Raw genomic sequence first — 24,839 nt, forward strand, 5'->3', positions numbered from 1 at the left:
ATATTCGAGTGAAGCTATTGGAGGAAAATTGGGTATCAGATTTACCCATAAGTGTCAGAATGTAAGTCATTGTCAAAAAAAAAAAAAAAAAAAAAAAAAAAAAAAACCCATTATGTGTTTCCATTAAAGTGTTTGAAAAAAAAAAAAAGAAAACAACAAGCTTGGGGATGATTGCAGATATGAAATGGTTAAACAAGTATGTAAAACCATATAGTTGATAAATCTTATGAGAATTAAAAGTAATATACTTAAGTATAATACAGTTTGTTGAATTTTACAATATTGTTATCAATTTGGTTCATTATTTTTCAATCAATTTAAGGTGAGGCCAGATGATGGAAATTAGTATTTTTTAAGATCAATGATTAACAGTAAAGAAAGTTTTTCGAAAAAAAATAAAATAAAAAAAAAAACCATTAATTTGAGATTAAAATCCAGTTTTGAAGTAAAGGAATTTGAGTGAACACTTGAGATGATGTAAAGAATGAGTTATACATAGTAAGGGTTTTTAAAGTTATATATGAGTTTTGTAAAAAAGAATGGAGATCCTGAAGTCTGTGAAATAAGTAAAGTTGGACTTGAGTATATGAAAAACTGGGTTTAAATATCAATTAAAGATTTTTGAAAGAGAATACTGGAGCTAACTATTAAGATTAATATTTATTTATTTTATAAAAGCTTAGTATGAAGGCAAAAAAAAAAAAGAGGGAGGGGGAGATGATGTTAAATCTAATATTATTGGTTAATAAGATGGATGAATGTTAAAGTAAACGAGTGAGAGAAAGAGAGAGAAAGAGAAAAAAAAACCCGCATATTTTAACCAAAAACAGTTTTAAAAGTGCATAAATGATTCTTTTTTTTTTTTTTTTTTTAAAACCCCCTTTCTTTTTTTTTTTTTTTTATCATTTCTCATTTTTATATATTCTTTCCCCCCTCTCATTTTCACTCATCAGTCACCAACTACTTGTTTTTCCCAAATATAATTAAGATTTTTAATTCTTGTAAAAAAAAAAAAAAAAAAAAAAAAAAAAAGAATTTTTTTTTAATTAAAAACTCACTCCATTTTGGTAATGCTTAGTAGTGTGGTGGTGGTGGTGGTGATGGTAACATTTAAAATGCTTTTGAGCTCTGATTTTAGTGAAAAAAGTCTTCTTCTTCTTCTTCTTCTTCTTCTTCTTCTTTATAAACTTTTTTTTTTTTTTTTTTTTGGGAAAGTGTTTTGAAATTTTTTTTTATTTTATTTTTAAAGATAAAAAAAACCCTTAACCACTTTCTAAAGTTTTTTTCTTATTCCTTTTAAAAGAAAATTCTTTAGTTTGTCAGATTCACAAAATCTTGTTCTCTTTTAGTTTTTTTTTTTTTTTTCTTGTTCTTATTATTATTATTATTATTTTTTTAAAAAAAAAACAATTTCCCAGTTTTATTTGCTTTTTTTTTAACTTCTTCTTTTATTTTTCTCAGTGAGATTATTACTTCTCTGGGTATATTTATTTGAAAAAAAAAAAAAACTCTTTTACTTGCAGTTTTTTTTTTTTTGCAAAAAGTATCAAGATATACAAAAAAAATATCCAAGTATGGTAATTTCCATCACGGTTCAAAATCATTAAATTCATTATTTTCATATATATATATATATATAACAATTGGCATAAACAGGAGGGTTTTTTTTTGTTTTTTAGTTTCATTTCGTCTTAAAAAAAAACACACGCAAACACAAACCTGGCCCAGCCAGATTTTTTTTTTTTTTTTTTTGGATATTTTCTTTTAAATTTTGTTAATTCCCATAAAAAATGCTATTAAACTCATTTTTTTTTTCATCTTCTCTTTATAAATCGTTTCCCAAGCATTCCTTCTTATGAATCATATTCATATTGTTAATAAAGGCATGGTTATGTGAGAGCAGCGATGATGAGGATGAAGAGAGCATAGAATACACAGGTCCATCAGTGAGTGGATGTTTTATTATTGCTGATCCAGAACTATTACTCTTGCTGCGACGCATTTTTTGAAGTCCTGCATTTGAGCGGTTAATGATTTCTGCGCCTGGGATATTGTACATGTTAAAGTAACTTTGGCCAAAGAGTACTTCATGTATTAAGGATCCAGAATTTGATTGATTTTTAAATTCCTCATTTACTTGGTAGTCATCAGACTTGGGTACCAAGTTTGCCTTTTTCTTATTGTTGATGATAGCACAGTCGGTTATTGAGACATTTGAGCTAATAGTTTTAAAAGTCTTGCTACGCTCAAAGTCTTCCCGTTTTCGAAATGTTTTTAATTGATTTGAAAGGGGGAATAGTATATCTTGATTCTGGTGCTTTTGGGTAGAGTGTGTGGGTATCGCAGAAGAATTATTTTGAGAAAAAAGAGAAAGCATTGGCAATTCCGGATCAATTGCCGAGTTATTGATATCCATATATGCAGAGGAAGAAGATGATGATGATGATGAAGAAGAAGAAGAAGAAGAAGAAGAAGAAGAAGAAGAAGGTGGTGGTGACAAATCAGAGAATGAATAAATAGAGTTATTAAGATGATCTGCAGTTTCTTGAACATCAGAATTACTGACAGCAGCAGTAGCAGCTACAACAGCAGTAGCGTCATCTCCTGACCATGCAGAAAGAGATGGAGAAGGAGAGTTTAACTGCATTGAGATACCCTCAATTTGACTATCAATATTGGATGTAGTATTTGGGTCATCAGCGAAAAAGTGGTTTGTTGAACTTAGGTCCAAGGTCAAGTCCATATTCCCTAGAGCAGTTGGGTCATCAAAATACCCAGCTAGAAAAGGATCAATGGCTGCATTTAAGAGGTCATCATCATTGTCTACGGTATTGTCATCGTTATCCGTCATGGAAGAAAATGAAGCTTGTGTAAGCAAGGCTGGTGGTGGGGTTGGTGGGGTTAACAGGGGGTGATGATTATTATAGGGCTTATAAGAAAGAGATTCCTGTTGCTGTTGCTGTTGCTGTTGCTGTTGTTGTTGTTGCTGTATGGGAGAGTTTGGGAGCAAAGATGGTGATAGGAGAGATACAGATGAGTCACGGCGGCTACGTTGGGAGTCTGGTGATTCTGGGAGAGCCAAAGTTGTTGGGGTAGTTGCAGGATGTAAAACGCCGTTTGTTGTTTCTACCGAGTGGATGATTGGGACTACTGATTTTCTGCGTCGTCGGGAGGGTACACCTTTACATGTTCTTTGGTGGCGTACAAGAAGGTCTCTAGATGGTGGGGTGGGTTGGATTAGTATTGGTAGAGAGTAGAGGGGTATGTGTGTGATATTATGGTAGATACATACTTGCGAGTAAAGCAGGTGCCACATTGTGGGCATCCAAAGGGTCTTTCAAGAGTGTCTATAAAGTTAGATATTAGAAGAAGAAGAAGAAGAAGAAGAAGAGGTTTATTTTTATTTTTATTTTTATTTTTTTTATTTTGTAAAAACTTACGAGATCTTTTATGACGAACTAAATGTTCTGAACGTTTGAATGTGACGTTACAGATTGAACAAATAAAGCTTGGTTTTGGTTTTGTATTTGCACGACGTCCTTGGGATGGGAGGCCATTTTTGCGGACTTTTAAAGGAGTTTGTTTTTGTTTGATTGGAGTAGTTGAAGAGGTGATTGAAGAAGTCATTGTTGTTGTTGTTGTTGATTTTATTATTATTGATTTATTTTTAAAGGTTGAATAGTTGTAAGAGTGTGGAGGTGATGATGATTATGATGTTGATAATTTAGGAGTCATGAAATAAAAGGTGGAGAGAGTGTGTCTTTTTTGTATGAGTTTGATTGAATGCAATTTTAAATGAATATATCTGGGGTAATATAAAAAAAAAAAAGAAAAAGAAAAAGAAAAAGATGAAAGAATAAGAAGAAAAGTTATTATTATTTGTAATAATGCAATTAAATAAATAAATATATGGCAAGAAAAAAAAAAAGAAGAAAAAGAAAGAGTTTATGATTTATTTTTAAAAGGGGAGGGGATAAAAGTTTGTTGTTGTCAGCTGGTTGGGTTATTATTATATATATATATATATATATATATATTCAAGGTTTTTTTTATTTTTAAAATTTATAAATTTTATTTTAATTTAATTTAATTTAATTTTTTTTTAAAAATTAAAATAGGGTGGTGATGGTAGTGGTGATAGTTAATAAATGGAGAGCAAAATAAAAAATAAAAAATAAAAAATAAAAAATAAAAAATAAAAAATAAAAAAAAGTTAAAGAAAAGTGTTTATATATATATAAATAAATAAATAAAAATAAAAATATAAAGACTTTTTTTTTTTTTTAATATAAAAAGATCTTTGCAGTGTAGATTTTCTTTTTTTTTTTTCCCTCCTTTACATTTACATTTACATTTATATATATAAAATATATAAAATATATAAAATATATATATAAATAATTAATTAAATAATTAAATAATTAAATAAAAAGCTCAATAGACTTTTTTTTTTTTTTTTTCTTATAAGGCTGTTGAAAAAAAAAAAAAAAAAGGGCAGCAGCCGTCACTACACACAAACGGACCGTTTTTTTTTTTTTTTTTTTTTTCTTTTATGGTTACGCATTACTGGTAATTCCCCTCTTCTCTTCTCTTTTTTTTATTTTTTATTTTATTTTTTTCATAAAATAATAGAAAAACAACAAGAAGAAGAAGAAGAAGAAGAAGAAGAAGATCATCTCATTAAGAATTTTTTTTTTGATTGATTAATGTTAAAGTAATTCTTCTTTTTATTTTTATTTTTTTTTGATATATTTGGTATTAAACTGTCTTTTTGTTCTCCACTCTCTCTCTCTCATAAATAGTTTGGCTGTCTTTATTTATTGTAAGCTCGCTCACCATGCTGCAATGTCCATTTTTTTTTTAATTTATTTTTTTTATTTATATATTGGATTTTATTATTATTTCTACACTTTTTTTTTTTTTTTTAGCAAAAGATGGTTTTGTTTGTCTTTAAAAATATATATATATATATATATATATATATATATATAGTTAATCTATTTTATTTTATTATATTAATTAATCTTATTCTTACTATGTGAAAAAAAAAAAAAAAAACAAATCAATTTTTTTTTTCATAAAGATTTGTTTTATTCTAAATATAAAGTAATAAAACAATTTTTAATCTCTAAGTTGTAGAAAAAATAAAATAATAATAATAAATAATAATTCCAATCAAAGTCTTGGGCGATAAGTTTCTTTTCCTAATTTGGTAACTCTAAGTGAGGCTGAAGCACTAACTACCCCGCTTTTTCGTGGGGGGGAGGGAGGGAAAGATGAAGAAGAAGAAGAAGAAAAAGAAGAAGATGAAAGGAGGCAAACCTTTTCATTTATTAATTAATTTATTAATTGATTTATTAATTGATTTATTAATTGATTTATTAATTGATTTATTGATTGAAATAAAAAAAAAAACTACAATCGGATATAACGGCAGTTTATTCTCCACACTTTTTTTATTACTTGAAAAAAAAAAAAAAATAAAATAAAAAAATAAGAAGACAATCAGTATTAATATTCTTATTTTAATATATATATTACCCATATATCAAGAGAATCATCAATTGAACAATTGAACAATTAAACAATTAAACAATTAAACAATTAAACAATTAAACAATTAAACAATTAAACAATTAAACAATTGAACAGTTAAACAATTGTTCACTTTGATAATAGTTCTTAGATAGTCTATAATAATAATAATAATAATAATAATAATAAATCTTAGGTTTTTTTTTTACGAGCAAAAAGAAGAATAAGAAAAATAAAAATAAAAATAAAAAAATTATTGTCGTTGTTTGTCGTTGTTTGTTGTTGTTCATTTCGGCACAAATCAATTTTTTTTATATATATATATATATATTTTCGGCAAATATTATAAATCCAAAAAAAAAAAGAAAAAAAGAAAAGAAAATTAAATGTCTACTTTTTTTTTTCTTTCTCTCTAATTTTTAACTTTTTAACTTTTTAACTTTTTTTTATTTTAATTTTAATTTTTTTAACAACAACAACAATTTTTTTTTTTTTTTTTTTTTGCTACCACAATTGTAAACTATATATTTTCCTTGGCTTGTCGTTGTTTGTCAACTATAATAAATTTCCTATTTGGGATAATTTGCCACTTTCTCTTTTTTTTCATTTATTATTTATTATAATAATAATTATTTTGTTTTTGTTTTTCTCGTCATTTTTCTTGTCTTGTCTTCTTAAAGCTCCGCTTGTTGACCGTCTTCCCACCGCCTTACCACCGCCTTCCCATCGTCCACCGTCCACCGTCCACCGTCTGTCCGTTGTAGCAACTCTCTTTTAAAATTATCACATATCTCTCCGTAATAACTCCTTTCTTTCTTTCTTTCCTTCTCTCTCTCTCTCTCTCTCTCTCTCTCTCTCTCTCTCTCTCCCTCTCTCTATTTTTTTTTTTTCTAAATAAACCTTCTCTCCGGATCCGGTACCGTGCACCCGACCCCGCCTAGATCCCTCTTCTTCCCCTCTACTTGCTTTACTTGTATATACATGCAAGTGAGTGAGTGAGTGAATAAGAAAGAAAGTAAATGACTAAAAATTAAAAAAAAAAAAATAAATTAAAAAAATAAATTGTCTGCGTGACGTTCCTCTCTTCTCCTCCTCCTCCCCCTCCAAAAAAAAAAAAAAAAAAGTTCCGGATGTCATATCGGACTGCAAGTTTCTTCTTCTTAACCGGCCCATTTCATACATTCTTTTTTTTTTTAAAAAATATATATATATATATATATATCAACAACAACAATAACAACAACAACACAAGACTACCCCGCCTTTAAGCCCCGCCTCGGGGAGGGAATCAACACTATATATATATATATATATATATATAGTATATACAATGGATACAATGGATATAACGGATATAAAATAATTTTTTTTTTTTTTCAATTGTTACAACATTGTTTAAAATAAATTGATTGGTAATTACTATATTCATCATCATCATCATCATCAATAATAATAATAATAATAATAATAAACACATCTAGATGTTGTTGTTGTTGTATTAAATGGTGCTTTTTTTTTTTTTTTTTAAAAACAAATAAAAATAAAAATACAAAACCTCCATCCAAATCACAATAAAAAAAAAATCTCCGCTTTGATGATCAATGAAATGCTTTGTTACTTCATTAATTACTAAGTTGTTTAGTACAAAAAAAAAAAAAAAAAAATAAAAAAATAAAATAGTCGGTCAGTCATCATTTAACCTCCTCTTTATTATTATTTTTCATCATCACCATCTTCTTCATTATCATAATTATCATAATTACCATAATTATCTTATTCTCTTTCTTCATCTTCATCATCTTGTTTTTTTTTTTTTCTTCCACCCCTCACAAAATGACTCCCCTCTATAAACCATCCTCGGTCCTTTATTTTATTTTTTTTTAAAATTCTGATTTAACATTTATCAATCTTTCAATCTTTATGCATTTTGTGTATTATTATTTTTTTTTTTTTTATAATTTTTTTTTTTTTTCATTCATTCATTTAATTGCCCATTTTTCATCTTTACTGGTTATTACATCTTCCCCGGATTTTAATGCCACACTTAGTTTCCTGTTTTTATTTCACTACTATATTTCATTATTACTTAATTAATTATTTAATCAATTTTCTTTCCTTCCTAATTATAATTTCCCTTTCCCTTTTTTTTTTTTTCCCCCCCCCCCTCCACCAACCCCCACGTTATGAGAAATAAAGGAAACATGTACCCTTTCATATACCGCAACCATTCAATCAACGGTCCGACTGTGCCACAACAGTTACTTTAACTGATCATCAACAAGTCGTTATTATTATTATTATTATTATTATTATTATTATTATTATTATTATTATTATTATTATTATTATTATTATTATTATTATTATTATTATTATTATTATTATTATTATTATTATATATAAATTAATAAATTAATAAATAAATCAAAAATATTTATTCAAGTCTTTAAAAAAATAAAAAATAAAAAAAAGTCCCTTCTCTAATTTCATCATCTTTTTTTTTTTATGGCTCATCAGGGTTCTTTACAATAATTTCCAACTGCCGAGATTGCACCCCTAATTTAATGATAAACTCTTCCCCTCTTGAATTCAATGAGAATTCAATGAGCCTTTTTCAATTTATATATGGTAATCAATTAGTCATTGATTTTCTTCGTTTTTATTAAATGATTTTTTTTTTTTTTTTTTTTTTTTGGGGGGTTTCCCCCTCTCTTGGCCTTCCTCCCCCCCCCTCCCTCTCTTTCTCTCTAAATAGATTTCTTCCCAATTTACTTTTAAAATAATTAAAATAATTAAAACAGTTAAATAATTAAATAATTAAAATAACTAAAATAATTGGCAATTAACAAATGCTTATACTTTTATCCATCCATAACTTGTATGTTATATAAACTATTAAAATTAAAATTATTTAAATTATTAAAAAAATAAAAAAATAAAAAAATAAAAAAATAAAAAAATAAAAAAATAAAAAAATAAAAATAAACCCATTATCTCAAAGAGGCGCTGGAACAATGTTCAAAACATCATCTATAATCAACTCAGCGTCCCACTTCTTCATCCATTGCGTAACAAGCTTAATATCACTCCCATAATGCAACGTCGGCTCATACTCTGGCAACCGACACATATCAACCTTTAATGGGAATAACTTACGAGCCGCTAAAGCCACAAGTGATGGCGTCGCATACTCATTCCCATGTACTACACACATGATTCTTAATAACTTTTCAAAATCCTTAACACCCTTAGGAGATACCCCACGTCCTGCTTGTACTAACCGGTGAGTTCTTAAAAAAACAACAATGTCCTGCATGTAAATCTTAATCTCAGGTATAATCACTATCCGCCCAATCTGTGACACTGCCTCATCAATCATGTCCTTGGAAACAAGTTGCGCCGGCGCAATATTGGGTAACCTAAGACTTCGTTCCCGAATTTCCTCCTTCGATAATGGAATCCCTGAAGAATCTTCTAAACTCACATGATGCCGGAAAAAAAATAAATCCTTCAAATGTGGCATCAGCCCTTCAACTCCTTGTCCACGCTTCAAGTTGATCAACGATACTACTAGTGAATTGGTATTAGGGAATGGATACTCAACCCCATTGCAAAAAACAGTCTTAGTAACAAGCCCTTGTACAACAAGAGACTGAATTTCTCGAGACGCCCGATCAAGATCCTTCATAATAATAAACCGCGGTAATCCCTGTCTCTGCTTCTTATGAGAAGTATGAGATGTAGTTCGTGCAGGCAAAATCATTGAACTGGATTTGCGTGATGCACTCTCAACATCTTGTGTACTAGTTGTTGTTGTTGTCGTTGTTGTAGTCAATGTGTTGCTATTCTCTCTATGCTGTTGCATTTCATTCTTCATCCGCCGTAATTCTCCCATAGATAATAACGCATCTTCCACATCTGCCCACACTGTTGTTGGCTTAAACCGAATCGTCGCAACATCTTCAATCCCCAGAATGTTGGATGCAATCAACTCTAGCCAACATTGCACATACGACGACGCTTCACTATTGTCAGCTGTTACAACAATATTCTGTCGTGTAATGAAAGAAGATAATACCGTAATTAATAATTCTTGGTCTAGATCATAGAGCCCACTCTTTTCTCTTAGTCCCTGGCATTCATTCCAAAATAGTTTAGTTTGAACCATTTATATTTGATTTTAAAAGAAATAAAATAAAATAATAAAATAAAATACAAAAAAAAAAAAAAAAAATCTTGATTAGAAAAAGAGAAATTATGGTGGTGTTGGATATATGTGTGCGGCGCTCATTGATAAGTTCCAGGTTAGGGTTTTTCCAAAAAGAGGAAAAAAAAAATTTTATAATTTTTTTTTTTTTAAATCATCTACATCCACATTACCCATAATCAATAAATAAAAAAAAAAAAAAGCCCCTCCCCAAATCATCATAAATAAACCACATCAATGGGATCATTAACATTAAGCGTTCAAAAGAAACAGCATAGAGAGCGCTCGCAGCCTCTCGAGCGTCGCAAGCTCGGTATGCTTGAAAAGAAAAAAGACTACAAGCTGCGATCACAAGATTACCATGCAAAACAAGCCCAGCTCCAACTGCTGAGGAAAAAGGCTGAAGAAAGAAACCCTGATGAGTACTACCATGAAATGTCACACGCCCGTCGTGAAGAAGATGGTTCTGGTGTGGTTGTTTACGATAGCAAAAAGGGACCTGCAGTATCAACAGATGCTTTGACTGCAGATGCTGTCAAGCTGCTCAAAACACAAGACAGCTCATACGTGCAAACATACCTTTCTAAGGAAAAGAAAAATATCGAGCGACTTGAAAAGGAGTTGACTTTCCGAAGTTCAGGCAAACATACTGTTTTTGTGGACTCGGTGGAAGAGGCTGACAAGTTTTCAGCAGCAAAGTATTTCGACACAGACAAGGCGCTATTAAACCGCAGAGAAAATAGATTACGACGGCGGCAACTGGAGCGTGAGGGAGGAATTGTAGTGGGCACAAATTCTGAGGCTGGGCTAGCTGTTGCGACAGCAGAAGCAACCACCTTGGATAAGAAACGACAAAAGGAACTTAACAAGCAGCGATTGGCAAAATATAAGGAACTTGAGCAGAGAATGGAACGTGAGTCAGATCTGACCAAGGTTAAACAGACCATGGATCTTCAAAGAGAACTTTTGAAAAAGGGTGCTCGCAGAAAAGTGACTGATAGAGATGGATATTCCAGATATGTTTGGGCCAACGAACGCAAGCGATAAAAGAAGAAGAAGAAAAAAAAGATAAGATATAAGGTGTTTTTTTTTTTTACATTATTTACAAAACAAATATGCATATAAAAATTTCATGAGAAGCCAAAAATAAAAAAAATAAAAAAAAAAGAAATGATAAAATGATCTAGTATATATACAGAAATAGGAATTTTGTTTCTCTCATTCTTTTTTTTTTTTTTATTGACAATGAGGGTATCAATTCTTAGGAATCCAAATCAGTAACAAGAGAAAACAAAAGAAGGAAAAAAAAAATGAAAGAAGGACAGGTGGGGATAGAGAGGGGGGAAAGAATGAGATTGTTTTAAAAGTGCTCTGGAGGGACACGGTTTGTTATTCTGGTCCACTTGCTTTGACGGTGCGCAGACTTGCGGTATCCCTTAGACTTTTTGTTAAAGATCCAGTACTTGTCTCTTGGCAACATGTCGCTTTCCTTTGGTGTATTAGAAATCATTTTCTGGAGTGTCAAACAGCGTTGGTTTACAGCATCCAAACCCTTTTGTAGGTTCTCAAGAACTGCATCAACTGTTCTCATGCGTAGTCTGTGTCGGGACTTTTGAAATTTCGACATGGTATGAGGGTTCTTCCTATAAACTGTTGTTAGTATATATATATATATATATATTTCATTTGAATTTCTTTCTTTTGAGAAATAAAATGATTTATTTCATCATAAACATACCAAAGAAGACCACCCAAAGCAGGCATCGTGGCGCGAAAGGGACCAAACATGCGACCAAACATTTTTCTTTTTTTTTGTTCTTTTTTTTTTCTATTAGTTATATGATAGCTAACTGAATCTGATCTTTTCAATAAAGAAAGCGCAGATGTGAATTTTTGTTGTTGTTGTTGTTGTTGTTGTAATGGTTTGGAGTTATGAGTGGTGGTGGTGGGTGCAAAAAAAAAAAAAAAAAACTCTCCAAAAAAAAAAAAAAAAAATTGTCACTGGTGGTAGTATTTCTATGATTGGTGGTTCGCAAATTGTTTTTTTTTTTTTTTTTTTTTCAAGTTTTTAATGTGTAACAAATATATTTTTTTAAATTTTTTTTTTTTTTTTACTAAAAACAGTAATTGTTGCTGCTTCGGTTTAATTTTTATGGTTCGAACCATTTCTTAAAATGGAAATTGGGTGCCACACACTCACAAGCTTCTCCTTCTCCTTCCCCCACTCACTCTAACTAACTTAGTTATAACTAACTAACTAACTAACTAAAAAAAAATAAAGAAAAATAAAAAAAGAGGCAACTTTTAGGACCCTCCAGAGGCCTTCCTAAGAAAAAAAAAAAAAAAAAAAAAAAAAAAGCCCACATTTTCAGATAGGACAAAAAAAAAAAAAAAATCAATTTGTAACTGACCTTTTTCGCAGTATCAGCATTATTATTATCATCATCATCATTCAAAAAAAAAAAAATTCTTTTATATCAAAGGATTTATCTAAAATTCTCTTGCTTACAAGAAAAAAAAATAATAATTAAAATTTTTTTATTAATACTAATTGAATTCAAGTTGGTTATATAACAAGACACACATGGCCTACGTTAGCAAATACACGTAGTCTTTCTAAGAGACGTAGCGTGCAGATTAAAGTTCATTTGTCCCTTTTGTCCCTTTTGTCTTTTTAACCCTTTTCTTTATCCCATCTTCTTCTTTATTTATTTATTTATTTATTTATTTATTTATTTTATTTTTTATTTTTTTTTTTGCCATCTTAATATTCTTCATGAACATTTGAGATAAAAATATTTTTTTTAGAGATAACAAGGTTCCCAGCATGAAGTTCAAAAAACGCTTACTAGTCTTGTTAACTACTATAACTGGGATAGTTTCACTATGCGTCTTCGTCACTCTCATGCTAACCCCACCCGATTTCCAAAAAACTTGGGAAAACTTCCAGTCAATAACTCAAGAGAAATGGCAAGATGGTGTTGCAATGGGGTCCACGTTAAACTCTTGGCTCTATGAATCAACCAATGGTCATTGGCCATTAAATCAAGATGGAGACTCACAAGATCCCTCATTCTTACTACCTGGCTCCAAACTGGATTTGGTCCAATACTATCACCTCAATGTCTCACTTCCAGATGGATCGTTTCAACTACAATCACCGTTATCTAAAAAACAAATCGACTCAATTAATGATTCTAAAAAACTCCCCTGGGAAAAATCTGACCTTAGTCCCTCTAAAAATCCTTGGTCTGAAAATACAAACGAACCAGAATCAATAGTCCCTCTGGTACGACCATCAAAGAAATCCCCAACAAGAAAGGCCCGTGCCGCTTTTATATCCCTTGTTAGAAATGAGGAACTAAAAGGCATTATCCAATCCATGAAAGAACTTGAAGAAAAATTCAACTCCAAATTTAACTACCCTTGGATCTTTTTTAACGATAAAGAATTCACCAAGGATTTTAAAGAAATGACACAAGCTGCCACTAAAGCAAAGTGCCAATACGTCACCCTAGACCCTAAAGATTGGCTGGAGCCAGACTGGATCGATACTGAAAAGGCTCTTAGACTCAATAACAAAATGTCATCCAAAAACCACGTCCAATACGCCGCAATGGCGTCGTACCACCGCATGTGCAGATGGAACTCAGGCCCATTTTACACAAACCCTGCCCTTAAAGATTATGACTACTACTGGCGTGTCGAGCCAAATGTTCACTACTACTGCTCCATCGATTATGATGTTTTTGCATACATGCAAGATAACAACAAGGACTACGGGTTCACCGTTAATGTTTATGATTCCCCCCACACAATCAAAAGCCTGTGGCCTACAACCGTTTCCTTCTTTAAACAACACCCAGAATACATGCACCCCAACAGCTCAAGACAATGGCTATTGCAAAAATCTCGCAAAGATCACAATGACTATACAGGTGGCTACTCCACATGCCACTTTTGGTCAAATTTCGAAATTGGCCGCTTGGATTTCTTCCGATCAAAACAATACCAAGAGTATTTCAACTACCTGGACTCTGAAGGTGGATTCTTTTACGAACGATGGGGTGATGCTCCAGTTCATTCAATCGCATTGGGTCTTATGACTGATAAATCACGAATCCATTGGTTCAAAGATATCGGCTATAACCATCTGCCATATTCAAACTGCCCAAAATCTAAAAAATGTAAGGGATGTGTTGCGGGTAAATTCTCTCCTTGGAGTGACTTGGATACTGAAAATTGTATTCAAGAATGGTTTAAAGTCGCAGGTACCGGCTGAAAAGAATATTTATAAAAAAAATATATATATATATATCGATTACGTTTGTTTATTTTGTTTATCTGTTTGTTTATTCATCTATAGAATCTAATTAAACTTAACAGTCCAAGTCTTGACCGTGGCATCAGCGCCAACAGTAGCAAGAGTTTCTGGACTAGTCCAGGCAACTGCATTGACTCCGTCCTTATGTGCTCTCAAGTTCTTAATAACCTTGCCAGGCGTGTTCAAAGAGAAAATGTAAACATCGGCATCAGAAGCACCAGTAGCGGCATACTCCCCAGACGGGTGCCATGAAATACTCGTGACACGACTCGAGTGCGAAGCCCATCGGGCCGTCTTAAGACTTCGTTCAGCGACATTGTACAATGTAATCTTACCAGAGCTTGTGCCAACTGCAAGGTATTTTCCATCAGGAGAAAACGAAGTGTTACTAGGAATTGATCGGAGATTGGGGAGCTTGGTAGAAGAGGAATCTGCATCGGAAAGATCCTTAATGTTAAATAAGCTAATGCCATAGTCACCGGCTCTACCAACAGAAATCAAGCCGGCAGCAACACTGACGCCAACAGAGCTGGCAGAAAATGGAAGAGTCTTTGTAGCAATCTGCTTGCCGGTAGCGTTATCGTAAACCTGAAGACTATTTTCAGTAACAATGGTCAAAATATCGTCATCATTAGAAGCAGACACGGGCTGAGCACCAAGAGAAGCCACAATGTTGCTCTTAAACTTGGTTCCTGATAAGGCCTTGAGGGTATCATCCCAAGAAATAGACCAGGTAGTAGTTCCATCAGAAGATGGCAGGAGAGCAGTCACAAGTGTATCATGACCATCTCCCTCGACAGTAGCAGATTTTCCAGTCTTGATTTCCCATTGAACAACCTTACCATCAAAAGACCCTGTGTAAAGGTCTTTGGGAGAATCAGGGAAAACAGAAAGAGATGTGATGTTCTTTTGGTGGCCACTAATCACCTTAACAGGGGTATCTGAGTCCAATGTGAGGTAGTTAAGCTCACCTGAAAGAGAAAGAGAAATGATGTAATCGCCAGCAAAAACAACACCAACCTGCTGGTTGGGAACTGACTTTTCAAAAGTCCAAACCTTGGTGGATTTGCCAGTCTCCACGTCCCATAAACGAATGGTAGCATCAGCAGAAGCAGTGGCAAAAGTCTTAGAATCAGGAGACCAAGAAGCTGCAAACACACTACCAGAGTGGCCCTCTTCTTCGCCAACAAAGCTTTTAAACTCGCCAGTCTTGCCATCATAAAGGGCAACCTTGTGGTCCGCAGAAACTGTGACAATGTACTCACCATTGGGTGAAAACTTAACGTCATGAATAAAACTGGTGTGCTTCCCCTTGACAGAGGAATTGAAGTTAAAGGGAGGACCATGAAGGAAAACAAGAGAGCTATCATCAGAAACTGTAGCGGCTCTGTAGGGACGCACAGGACGAATATCAACAGCATTGACAATGTTAGAGTGACCACTAATTGTACCCACAGAGTTGCCAGAATCAGCAGTGAAACAGTGACCATATCTTTCCTTTCCATCACCAACAGCAATGATACGCTGACTATCAGCATCCCAAGCAATATCATTGATTCTGCCAGAGATGACGTGATATTCACCCTTGGTAATCAAATCCTCCCCAACACAATCCCAAACTCGTACAACACCATTGGAATCACCTGAAGCAATGTAAAATCCGGAAGGAGAAAATTTAGCCACTGTGGTAGTGGTGGTATGAGAAGTGTATTGAATGCTTTCTTCAGGCTTTTCGACAGATCTAACGTGAATGGACTTATTTGCGGCATATGCGATACGGTTCGATTTTTTGTCATAAGACAACTGAACAGAATGACCTCTTCTAGTGGTAGGGAGAGGGGCCCAGATAGCATCTAAAACAGATTTTTAGTATTAAAGGCGTTTAAATTGTTTCAATAGATGCATACCTCTTGTGATGGACATTTTTCTTTCTTGTTTTATTTTTTTTTTTTTCTAGTGAATTCGAGTATATTGGCAAGTTAATGATGGAAAAGGGCAGTGGGCATAGAAAGTCGGTGTCACTTGTATGAGAGAATTTACGGGTTAATACACGTATCAATTATATGTTGTAATATATTATGTAATCACTCACTTTTCACTTCATTAAATTTTTTTTTAAGGTGTACATACATGAAATGCTCGATATTTTAATTATCGAATACTCGAGAAAAATAAAACATCAAATCTTAATTTTTTTTCTTATCACCGATGTTTTTTTTTTATTTTTTTAAATCAATTCATTAGTTTTTTTTTTTTTAAAAAAAAGTGGTGGCGCAGTCTTGATACTTTACAAGTTATTTAAAGTAATTATTTATTGCTCGGCTCGGGCAACAGAACATAAAAATAAATATACCTGAATCCGGAGGTCTTTAAAAGCCCCGCGGGTTTGACTTGCCTTTGGACTACCCCCGTGTATTATATGATTGATTGTAATTTTTTTTTATTTTAAATGACGTAGTCATGGTTAAACTTGCATTGAATGGAGAGATGACTTTGAATTAAGCGTACCAGAAATATTTAGCTTCTCGAAAGTAAAAAGATCGAAAAAAAAAAAATCATTTCATGATTTTAGTGAAATAAATAAATAAATTATAATACTGAATTAAAAAGCAATTGAATGTTTTATACTCCAAGTTTCCATTCAGTTTTTTTATCGATCCTGTACAATGTTTAATTGTCAATTCAGAATTGGCCGGTAAATTTTTTTCCCTCTTATTCAATCAATCCAATCAATGCAGAATTCAACGGTTTTAGATGCTAGATCATTTCGAAGTAAGCTTATGACGCTGTACTTGTTTAAAAGTGGATAATATGGAGGGGAAAAGGCTGACGGATAGTCTCCATAGTGTTGATATCAAGTTTTTTTTTTTTTTTTTTTTTTTTTTGCATTCATTTCTTTGCGATAATCATGATTATGAATACAACTAGTTTAGATTAAAATAAGATAAACAGAGATATTTGGCTCTTTATTTAATGGTAATGAAGAAATTTTGTAAACGTTACAGGAAAATAATAAGTAATGCTTATACTGCTTTGTTGAAATAGTTCCTTATTTCCGGGTTTTCAAGTAAACCTATACAGCATACCATTTTATTCCAGTAGGAAATTTCAGTTTTTTATTCTTCCTTAGTTCTCTGATGCTACAATTGATAGATAAATAAATAAAGAATAATACACCAATTGAGTGTATCATCTTTTTTCTGTTTTTCTTGCTATTGTTCTAATACCAATGCGGCCATGTCACTGTCCCATGTTTCAATAAAGCAAACAGGAACAAATGTCCCACGTGACCGTGTAGAATGCCCAGCTTTCCTTGTGACTCCTATTTTTTTTTTTCTCCCGAAAGAACCATTCTTCGATATTAGAAGTCGAAAGTCAGAATGAAAATTTAACTTGAAAAAAACATCGATAAAGAAGCCGGTGAATTTGCTTTTTATACAGCTACGCCACGTTATGTTTAATCAAGGAATTGGTGGTCTGAACCTTTCTTTAATTTAGAAAAGCATTCAATTTATTACTTTTATTATCGAATGAACAATGATACATTCATTGATATTGCCGCTCAAGAGTAATTTTTTATTTATATATATATATATATATATATATATTATCCCTCCCTTTTTTAATTAAAGATTTATAAATGCCCGGGTTTCTCTCTAGTATTTTCTTTTTAAAACACACTTCTCTAGCATCAGAACAACCACCACCAACAGCTGTCATCAATAAATTGCAGTAAATAAAATGTCCCAAGATTCAGTCAGATACAACTATGAAAGACATATAACCCAAAAGATTGTCCAACTAGTGTTGGTGGGAGAAATCGAAGCCCATTACAAAGATATCGGTGAATATGCTCAAACTGTATTTAATCACCCAGTTTCCCAGTCCACCATGGCCAACTGGTTTAAAGATGCAGGAGTTACACTGGCGTCAATTCGAAATGGAACTGAAAAATCTATTGAGACACATTGTCAATCTAATAACAACATGGTAGACTATTTCCTCAGAGCCCCAGGTGTTTTCCGAACAAGTTCCAATGTCGACCTAGATTTCATGAAGGATATAATATATATTGTCCTTGCAAGAATACTTTCAGGTCACAAACTATCAATCAAAATCCTTTTAGATGTGAAATATCATATGACCAATGTTTTCTACGACCAAAAGGAACTTGAGAAAAAATGCAAAAAGTTTGCTTTGACTTATAGATTACCTGATGTTGATCTTGGAATAATCACCTATGAACAATATCTACAGGATGTTTTTACAAATTTCCCTTCTTTAAAACCTTAATAATATTAACCCCTCCCTCGGTTTGTTCTTTTGTTTGGAAAGAAAAGTTGAAATTCAAAGTTGTTTCAGCGCGTGAGATATCATACCAATAGAATAAAAAAAAAAAGGATATTTTCAAAAACCTTTTACCATCTCTCTCTTTCCATCAATAGAATTCCCCCTTATGAAATTTTTTCCTAATTTTTTATTTATAGTTTGTTAATCTATATTGATTTCTTTTTTTTTTTTTTCAAATTTTTTATCCCATATTATAACGAGTTATACTATTGATAAAATATCGCGATAGTTTGCTCTTTTGTTTTTGAAGTGATGTAATGCTAAGATTCTATCACTAGGTGTTATTTTTCCATTGGTTACACTGACTAACTAACTGTGTATAAAAAAAAGTGCACTTAAAGTGAAATATGTGGTACCGTCATATTTATTCCTCAAATCTCATTTTATGAAAATTAAAAGAACAACTATATATTGATATATATTAGAAATAAAATTTAAAAAAAATTATCATTATATTCTATAGTCGAAGGATGGACTTATTGAAAAACTACTAATTTCCGTTGCAATTCTGATGGTTAAAAAAAAAACATTGGCAGATACTTATTATAAGATACTTATAATAAGTATCTGCCAATTTTTTTTAACCAAGTTGTTACATCGAATGGTTTTTTTTTTTAAAAAAAATTTGCCCTTTTTTTATTTGATACTCATTATAAGGATAAAAAAATTTTTCTTCCCTGAACCTAATAAAAATGAATATTTAAAAACTTATCATCTATTAGTTCAGATATCATACGTAGTATATTGGTTTTTTTAAATTTATTTTTCTATTTTTTCGAGATATCAAACATTTTGGCTTTTGATATGTTCATCAAGCTACTTTTACTTTTGAGGGCACGAATTTGACATTTTTAAGAATATGATTCTAATCTACTAAAACCGCTCAAATGGCTACATCTTAACAGGTTTTCTCCAAAAGATATGAAATTAAAAAAAGTATATTAATTAAATATTAAATATATTTTGTTCTACATTGATGAATTTCATTAATTCCAGTTAAATTTAGCTATCTCCTCGAGAAAACCGAGAAAATCCAAAAAATGCTGTATGACCTCTTTGTATACTGTTTGCTGTGTTATCAACATCTTGAGATTCACCAAGTGAACCAAAAATTGTATCAGCAGCTCTTCTCCTTTCTCGACTAAAAAGCCGTCTTCCAGAATCCTCAGGTGATCTGCCGCTGGTCCATAACCCTCGAAGATAACGTCTAATTCCTCGGTGCGCTTGAAATTCCTCTTCATCTTCAGGTATACCTAGTCTGGTATAAGAATTATTACTATAAATTGGTATTTCATTTTCTTCTTCAGCTCTAATATCATTAGTATGGTTGGTATAAGAATCATCTGTTTGGTATTCACCAATAGTTGAAATATGGCGCAATCGAATTCTTCGAAGGGTATTTTGTACATGGATTGTCAAATGCCGGATTAGTGTTGAACGATGAACAATTTCTGAGTTTTCGGGAAACCCCGACCCATCTTGATGTGAGATTACAGAGGCGTCTGTGTTTTGTTGCATTGATTCTTCAGACATATACAATGGCTGTAGGCTATTATCTTCTTCTTCATTACGAAACTGTGAACGGTTAAGAGGATCCCAAAAATGGAAAGAGCTCATCAACTGAGTAACTTCTTCATCATCATTAATTTCCGGATGTGATGCAAACATGAAGCTTGCTGCATCATTTTCTCGTGCAAAGTGGGGGGCTCCTGGAGAATCTCCATGTTCGGATGGTGTAGTATTAGCGTTTGGTTGGGTATAAATCTGCCGCAGGTTTTCGGAAGCACCACTATTTTGATCAAATGAATCAAATAGAGGTGATTCTGCTAAAGATCGAAACATTTGTCTAGTTGGATGATCCAAAGAAAACGAGTAAGCTGAAGAATTTGAAGAACTTGAAGTTAAGGTATGAGAAGGTTTCATTGCCTCTTGTTTTGTTATTATTGGATCATAACTGATATGGGGTATCCGAAGTATCCCTTTATCATCTATTGTCATATCTGATGGGTGGAATGGGTGGTATGAAGGTATTTTATCACCTAGAGGGTCGTGAACATGGGTATGAAAACTAGCTACTAGTTGTTTCATATTTGATGAGCAAATAACTGAATTATTGTCAAGACCTGGAGAAGGATTTTGCAAAAATTCAAATTCGCCATGATAATGTCCCGAATCACTTGGTGCTGCTGATGCTTTCAAATAGCCATCTTCTTTAGGAGGTGAATTGTAGAAGTAGATATGGGATTGGTATTCAGCTGGTACGTTTTCAAGCTCAGATGTTGATTGATATTCATCCATCTGTGTAATTATTAAAAATATATTTTTACAGATAAACAATGGATTGTTTATCTATATTCATCCAAGTTTCGGGGTTAAAAAAAAAATTATTGAAAGTTATGAAATATTTGTGTTACGTTTTAGCAATAATTATTAGCGGTAAATTGGTTTACCACACTAGATTAGAAATGTAAGCATTAAATACAACACTAGCAACCTTACGAGGTCAAAAACCTAACCCATAGAACTTATTGTGCGGATTATTAATAATTGACAAAAGCTTCAAGTTTAGACTTTACAACCATTTTAAAACCTGTTTTTTTTAGTTAACCTTTTATATTTTTAACTTGATAATAGTTTTCACACCCGATGACTTTTTTTTTTAAAAATTGTTTGCTGAAATACTATGATGATATCACTTTTCTAATAATCTCATTACTATGCTGCCCATATTTTTGTCTTTTTTTTTTTATCTTTATTATGATTTTCGCTTAAAATATCACATTTTGAGATACCATTAAATTTATTACGTAATAAGATTAATAAACTTATATAATAGCAACTTGTTTTTGTTTTTGTTTTTATTTTTTTTTTGTGAAGGGAGTCGAACAGCAAATAGCTGCAAACAACCATATTAAAAATTAGCATTTTTGTTTATTTTTTTTTTTTTTTGCTAAAGTTTCAAATGAATAAGCAATTAATTAGAATTTAATATTAATTAATTAACATCATAATTATCAATTATACTTGTAAATGTTGCAAGCTATTGAGTTGTATTTTTTAAGCAAGAAAAAAATCAAAATGATAGTACCAAAAGTAATATCTTAAGTTTATTTGTTTGTAAACTTAATTGATTAACTTGCAATTTAATCAAGCATTCAAAATATTCAAAACATTCAAAATATACTTACTGTAGAGCCAAAAGTATGAATTCTCTAAATAATTTTTCATCATGATGATTGTTAATAATTATTATAATATTTAACGTACGATTGAAAAGTGGTTCGATTTTCTCTGGAAATATTTGAAATTCCAAGTTCAGCGTGGGTGATTGATGCTATGTAAGCTCATAGCACAAAGAAGATAGGTTTTTCAAGGAGTTTTAAGAGAAGGGATGGGAGTATCGTATTTTATTTTATTTTTTTAATTTTTTTTAAGTATTTTCTTTTTTAAATCAACTCAAAACATTTTATGCAGTTCAGTTTATTTGGATTTAAGGAATGTAGAATGAGCATCATGATGATAATACTACATAGCACTTGATACTTAAGTCAGGCGTTGTATGTCAGATTTAAGCTTTTTTAGTAGACTCCTGATCTTCAAACAATTATCCACTATAATAAAACTTAGAACTTAAGCGAGGTTACATATTTTATTGTTGTCTCTGAGTAAGATTAAAAAAAAAAAATAGTGGCTTAAATGAGTTGCAGAGAGATAAAACTTAATACTTACATGTTTTTAAGTTAATACAGTCTGAATTATTTTTTTTTGATAAACATTTGATTTAGTAATTTTAACAGTTGCATCAACTCACCGCTCAGACACAAATTGATTTTAAGCAAGGAAACATTCCCTTCAAGATCTTCTGGACTTACTTACATTTCTCCTAATAATAAAAAAAAAAAAAAATAATAATAAAAATGGACACCGAAACTAAGAGATTTCATCAGCGCAGAATTTTAGAATCATATATAGAAAGATTAGTCAAAGTTACAATACAAGATGAACGACAATATATTGGTTCATTGGTATGCACAGACAAGGTAAGTTTTTGTTTTAAATGATACAGTCAATTATCTATTTCCATTTATTAGCATTGTTAACAGTTTTGATAAGGATCGAAACCTCATTTTACGAAATACATATGAAGTACAACCTTTGGATGGGCATATTCGACATATAGGAATGGTAGTACTTCCTGGTGGAAAAATTCAGAAAATCACAGCTAATCCTGGAATGGTGGTTCATGAAAGCCAGATAATCTAATTGCAAAGTTTCCACATCACTATTAAGGAAGTTTTTTTTTTCTTTCTTTTTTTTCACTTAAACAAAGACTCGTATCAAGATAAAGCCATATTTGTAAATAGAAGGTACGTAGCGAGTTAGGAAGGTGTAAATAACAATAAACGAATACGAGATGGGGGAAATCAAATCAAGTATATGCTTATTATAGGCATTGGTAAATGTAAGGAGGGTTTGAAATTTTTTTTATTTTTTTTTGGTGGTGATGAAATTGTTACATGACTTGGTATTCTAAAAGAGTTGTAATCAAGCTTTCTATACATTGCTCTCGGTGGGTGGGGGTTTCTATCCGAGGATCCAAGGCTAAGACATTCTCAAAAAAAAAAAAAAAAAAAATCAGCATCTTCTCCACAAACATCATCATCATCATCACATTCAAAACCAAAAAAAAAAGAGAAAAAAAGAAACAACACGACCCCACTTTGAACTCATTTTCCCATTTCGTTCAATTCAAAATTCAAGTTTCATTTTATTTTTCATTATTAAGTACTAATCAGTTGAGACAGATTTTAATAAAAACATACATTAATAAAAACATACATTAATAAAAACATACATTAATAAAAACATACATTAATATACAATTGTCATTGTGATGTTATCATACCGAACACAAGGCTTTAATCCATACTCGGTTGCCTATTCACCATTCTTCGACTCCAAAATTGCAGTTGCTGCTGCTGCTAACTTTGGTCTTGTTGGAAATGGCCGACTATATGTCTTGAATCTGACAGATTCAGGTCAAATACTACCTCAAGCATACTTTGATACCCAGGATGGGTTGTTTGATTTGGCATGGTCTGAGGTGCACGAGAATCAGGTTGTGGCTAGTTCCGGTGACGGAACAATCAAACTATTTGATTTGGCTACAGCAAGCCCCCCTCCACCAGCTACAGGGTTTGTAGGAGCAGCAGCGCCTCCAACTGCTGGGAAAATCAATTTCCCAATCCAAGTCTACAAGGAACATACTCGTGAAGTCTTTTCAGTCAACTGGAACTTGGCACAAAAACACTTGTTTTGTACCAGTTCATGGGACGGCACCATAAAGATCTGGACGCCGGATCGTGCGCAATCCATTTCAACGTTTGTAGCACCTGTTCCTGATACAACTACCATAGCGGCTGTTCCTCCAGCAGCAGCAGCCGGTGCTCCGGCCCAAAAGCAAAACAATGCACATGCGCCTGGATCAGGCCCTCAGTCAGCCATGGCAGCCGGAGCTGGAGGTGGAGCAGCTTCTGGAACAGGACCATCATCTATTCACAGCGCCATGTTTTCACCACATAATCCCAGCATTGTGGCATCGGTGCATGCTGACTCCCATGTCCGAGTTTGGGACACGCGGGCCTACCCCGCATTGACACACGACTTTCTGGGACATGCTGGGTTAGAGGCATTAACTTTGGACTGGAATAAATATCGGCCGACGGTGCTAGCGACGGGTGGTGTAGATAAGACAATCAAGATTTGGGATTTGCGCATGGTTCCAGGGGTGGATTCGAACAATTCAGCTGCAGAGTTGAGTGCTGGGAGGGTAGGTATGGCGCCTGCACGGGTTAGGCACTCGATTGTGGCACCTGTAAATGAGTTACTAGGTCATGATTATGCCATTCGGAAAATTGTTTGGTCGCCCCATAGCCCGGAGATGCTGTTATCGACTTCATATGATATGACTGCACGCGTTTGGCGCGACATGACGGCTGGAAGTGACACATCAGGTACAACTTCTCGTTACATGTCACGTCTTAATCATGGCAGTGGTATGGTTAATGTTTTCCATAATCATACCGAGTTTGTCATGGGAGCCGACTGGAGTTTGTGGGGTGAACCTGGCTGGGTTGCTACTGTAGGTTGGGACGAAATGTTACATGTTTGGAAGGCAGTATAAACTATAGAACTTAAGACTTAAACCATGAAAAGAAACAAAAAAAAAGAAACAATTCAGAAAGTATTTTTTTTTTAAAACAAAAAAAAAAAAAAAATAGAGGAAACAGTCAATGGACCATTCAGAGAAACAAATCACTAAAGGGAGAAAAAAAAGTTAAGTTTTTTTTTTTTTTTTTTCCAAACCTTTTTTTTCCAAAAGAAAGGAATAAAGAAAGAAATAAAGAGATAAAAATATATTTA

General features: G+C 32.4%; 9 protein-coding genes across 9 annotated transcripts; 4 read left to right on the forward strand and 5 right to left on the reverse strand.

Moving 5' to 3' along the window:
* Window positions 1-1,825: 1,825 nt before the first annotated feature.
* On the reverse strand, window positions 1,826-3,627 carry SAPINGB_P003907 (uncharacterized protein; the record flags this gene model as incomplete). Its single annotated transcript, XM_031998622.1, has 3 exons — window positions 1,826-3,215; window positions 3,293-3,347; window positions 3,441-3,627. The coding sequence occupies 3 exons, from the start codon at window positions 3,625-3,627 to the stop codon at window positions 1,826-1,828; spliced, it is 1,632 nt and encodes a 543-aa protein (XP_031854513.1).
* Window positions 3,628-8,530: 4,903 nt separating this feature from the next.
* On the reverse strand, window positions 8,531-9,703 carry SAPINGB_P003908 (uncharacterized protein; the record flags this gene model as incomplete). Its single annotated transcript, XM_031998623.1, has 1 exon — window positions 8,531-9,703. The coding sequence occupies one exon, from the start codon at window positions 9,701-9,703 to the stop codon at window positions 8,531-8,533; it is 1,173 nt and encodes a 390-aa protein (XP_031854514.1).
* Window positions 9,704-9,979: 276 nt separating this feature from the next.
* Window positions 9,980-10,789, forward strand: SAPINGB_P003909 (uncharacterized protein; the record flags this gene model as incomplete). Its single annotated transcript, XM_031998624.1, has 1 exon — window positions 9,980-10,789. One exon carries the CDS (start codon window positions 9,980-9,982, stop codon window positions 10,787-10,789), a length of 810 nt encoding a protein of 269 aa, XP_031854515.1.
* Window positions 10,790-11,102: 313 nt separating this feature from the next.
* SAPINGB_P003910 (mitochondrial 54S ribosomal protein mL60) lies at window positions 11,103-11,542 on the reverse strand (the record flags this gene model as incomplete). Its single annotated transcript, XM_031998625.1, has 2 exons — window positions 11,103-11,385; window positions 11,481-11,542. 2 exons carry the CDS (start codon window positions 11,540-11,542, stop codon window positions 11,103-11,105), a joined length of 345 nt encoding a protein of 114 aa, XP_031854516.1.
* Window positions 11,543-12,569: 1,027 nt separating this feature from the next.
* On the forward strand, window positions 12,570-14,024 carry SAPINGB_P003911 (uncharacterized protein; the record flags this gene model as incomplete). The annotated part of the gene is made up of 1 exon (XM_031998626.1): window positions 12,570-14,024. One exon carries the CDS (start codon window positions 12,570-12,572, stop codon window positions 14,022-14,024), a length of 1,455 nt encoding a protein of 484 aa, XP_031854517.1.
* An 87-nt stretch (window positions 14,025-14,111) lies between these two features.
* SAPINGB_P003912 (uncharacterized protein) lies at window positions 14,112-15,989 on the reverse strand (the record flags this gene model as incomplete). The annotated part of the gene is made up of 2 exons (XM_031998627.1): window positions 14,112-15,919; window positions 15,974-15,989. The coding sequence occupies 2 exons, from the start codon at window positions 15,987-15,989 to the stop codon at window positions 14,112-14,114; spliced, it is 1,824 nt and encodes a 607-aa protein (XP_031854518.1).
* Window positions 15,990-17,807: 1,818 nt separating this feature from the next.
* On the forward strand, window positions 17,808-18,359 carry SAPINGB_P003913 (uncharacterized protein; the record flags this gene model as incomplete). Its single annotated transcript, XM_031998628.1, has 1 exon — window positions 17,808-18,359. The coding sequence occupies one exon, from the start codon at window positions 17,808-17,810 to the stop codon at window positions 18,357-18,359; it is 552 nt and encodes a 183-aa protein (XP_031854519.1).
* Window positions 18,360-19,418: 1,059 nt separating this feature from the next.
* On the reverse strand, window positions 19,419-20,714 carry SAPINGB_P003914 (uncharacterized protein; the record flags this gene model as incomplete). The annotated part of the gene is made up of 1 exon (XM_031998629.1): window positions 19,419-20,714. The coding sequence occupies one exon, from the start codon at window positions 20,712-20,714 to the stop codon at window positions 19,419-19,421; it is 1,296 nt and encodes a 431-aa protein (XP_031854520.1).
* A 2,596-nt stretch (window positions 20,715-23,310) lies between these two features.
* On the forward strand, window positions 23,311-24,600 carry SAPINGB_P003915 (uncharacterized protein; the record flags this gene model as incomplete). Its single annotated transcript, XM_031998630.1, has 1 exon — window positions 23,311-24,600. The coding sequence occupies one exon, from the start codon at window positions 23,311-23,313 to the stop codon at window positions 24,598-24,600; it is 1,290 nt and encodes a 429-aa protein (XP_031854521.1).
* Between the last annotated feature and the right edge of the window lie 239 nt (window positions 24,601-24,839).

This window comes from Magnusiomyces paraingens (assembly GCF_902498895.1).
Source record: "Magnusiomyces paraingens strain CBS 517.90 genome assembly, contig: contig3, whole genome shotgun sequence".
Classification (NCBI taxonomy): domain Eukaryota; kingdom Fungi; phylum Ascomycota; class Dipodascomycetes; order Dipodascales; family Dipodascaceae; genus Magnusiomyces; species Magnusiomyces paraingens.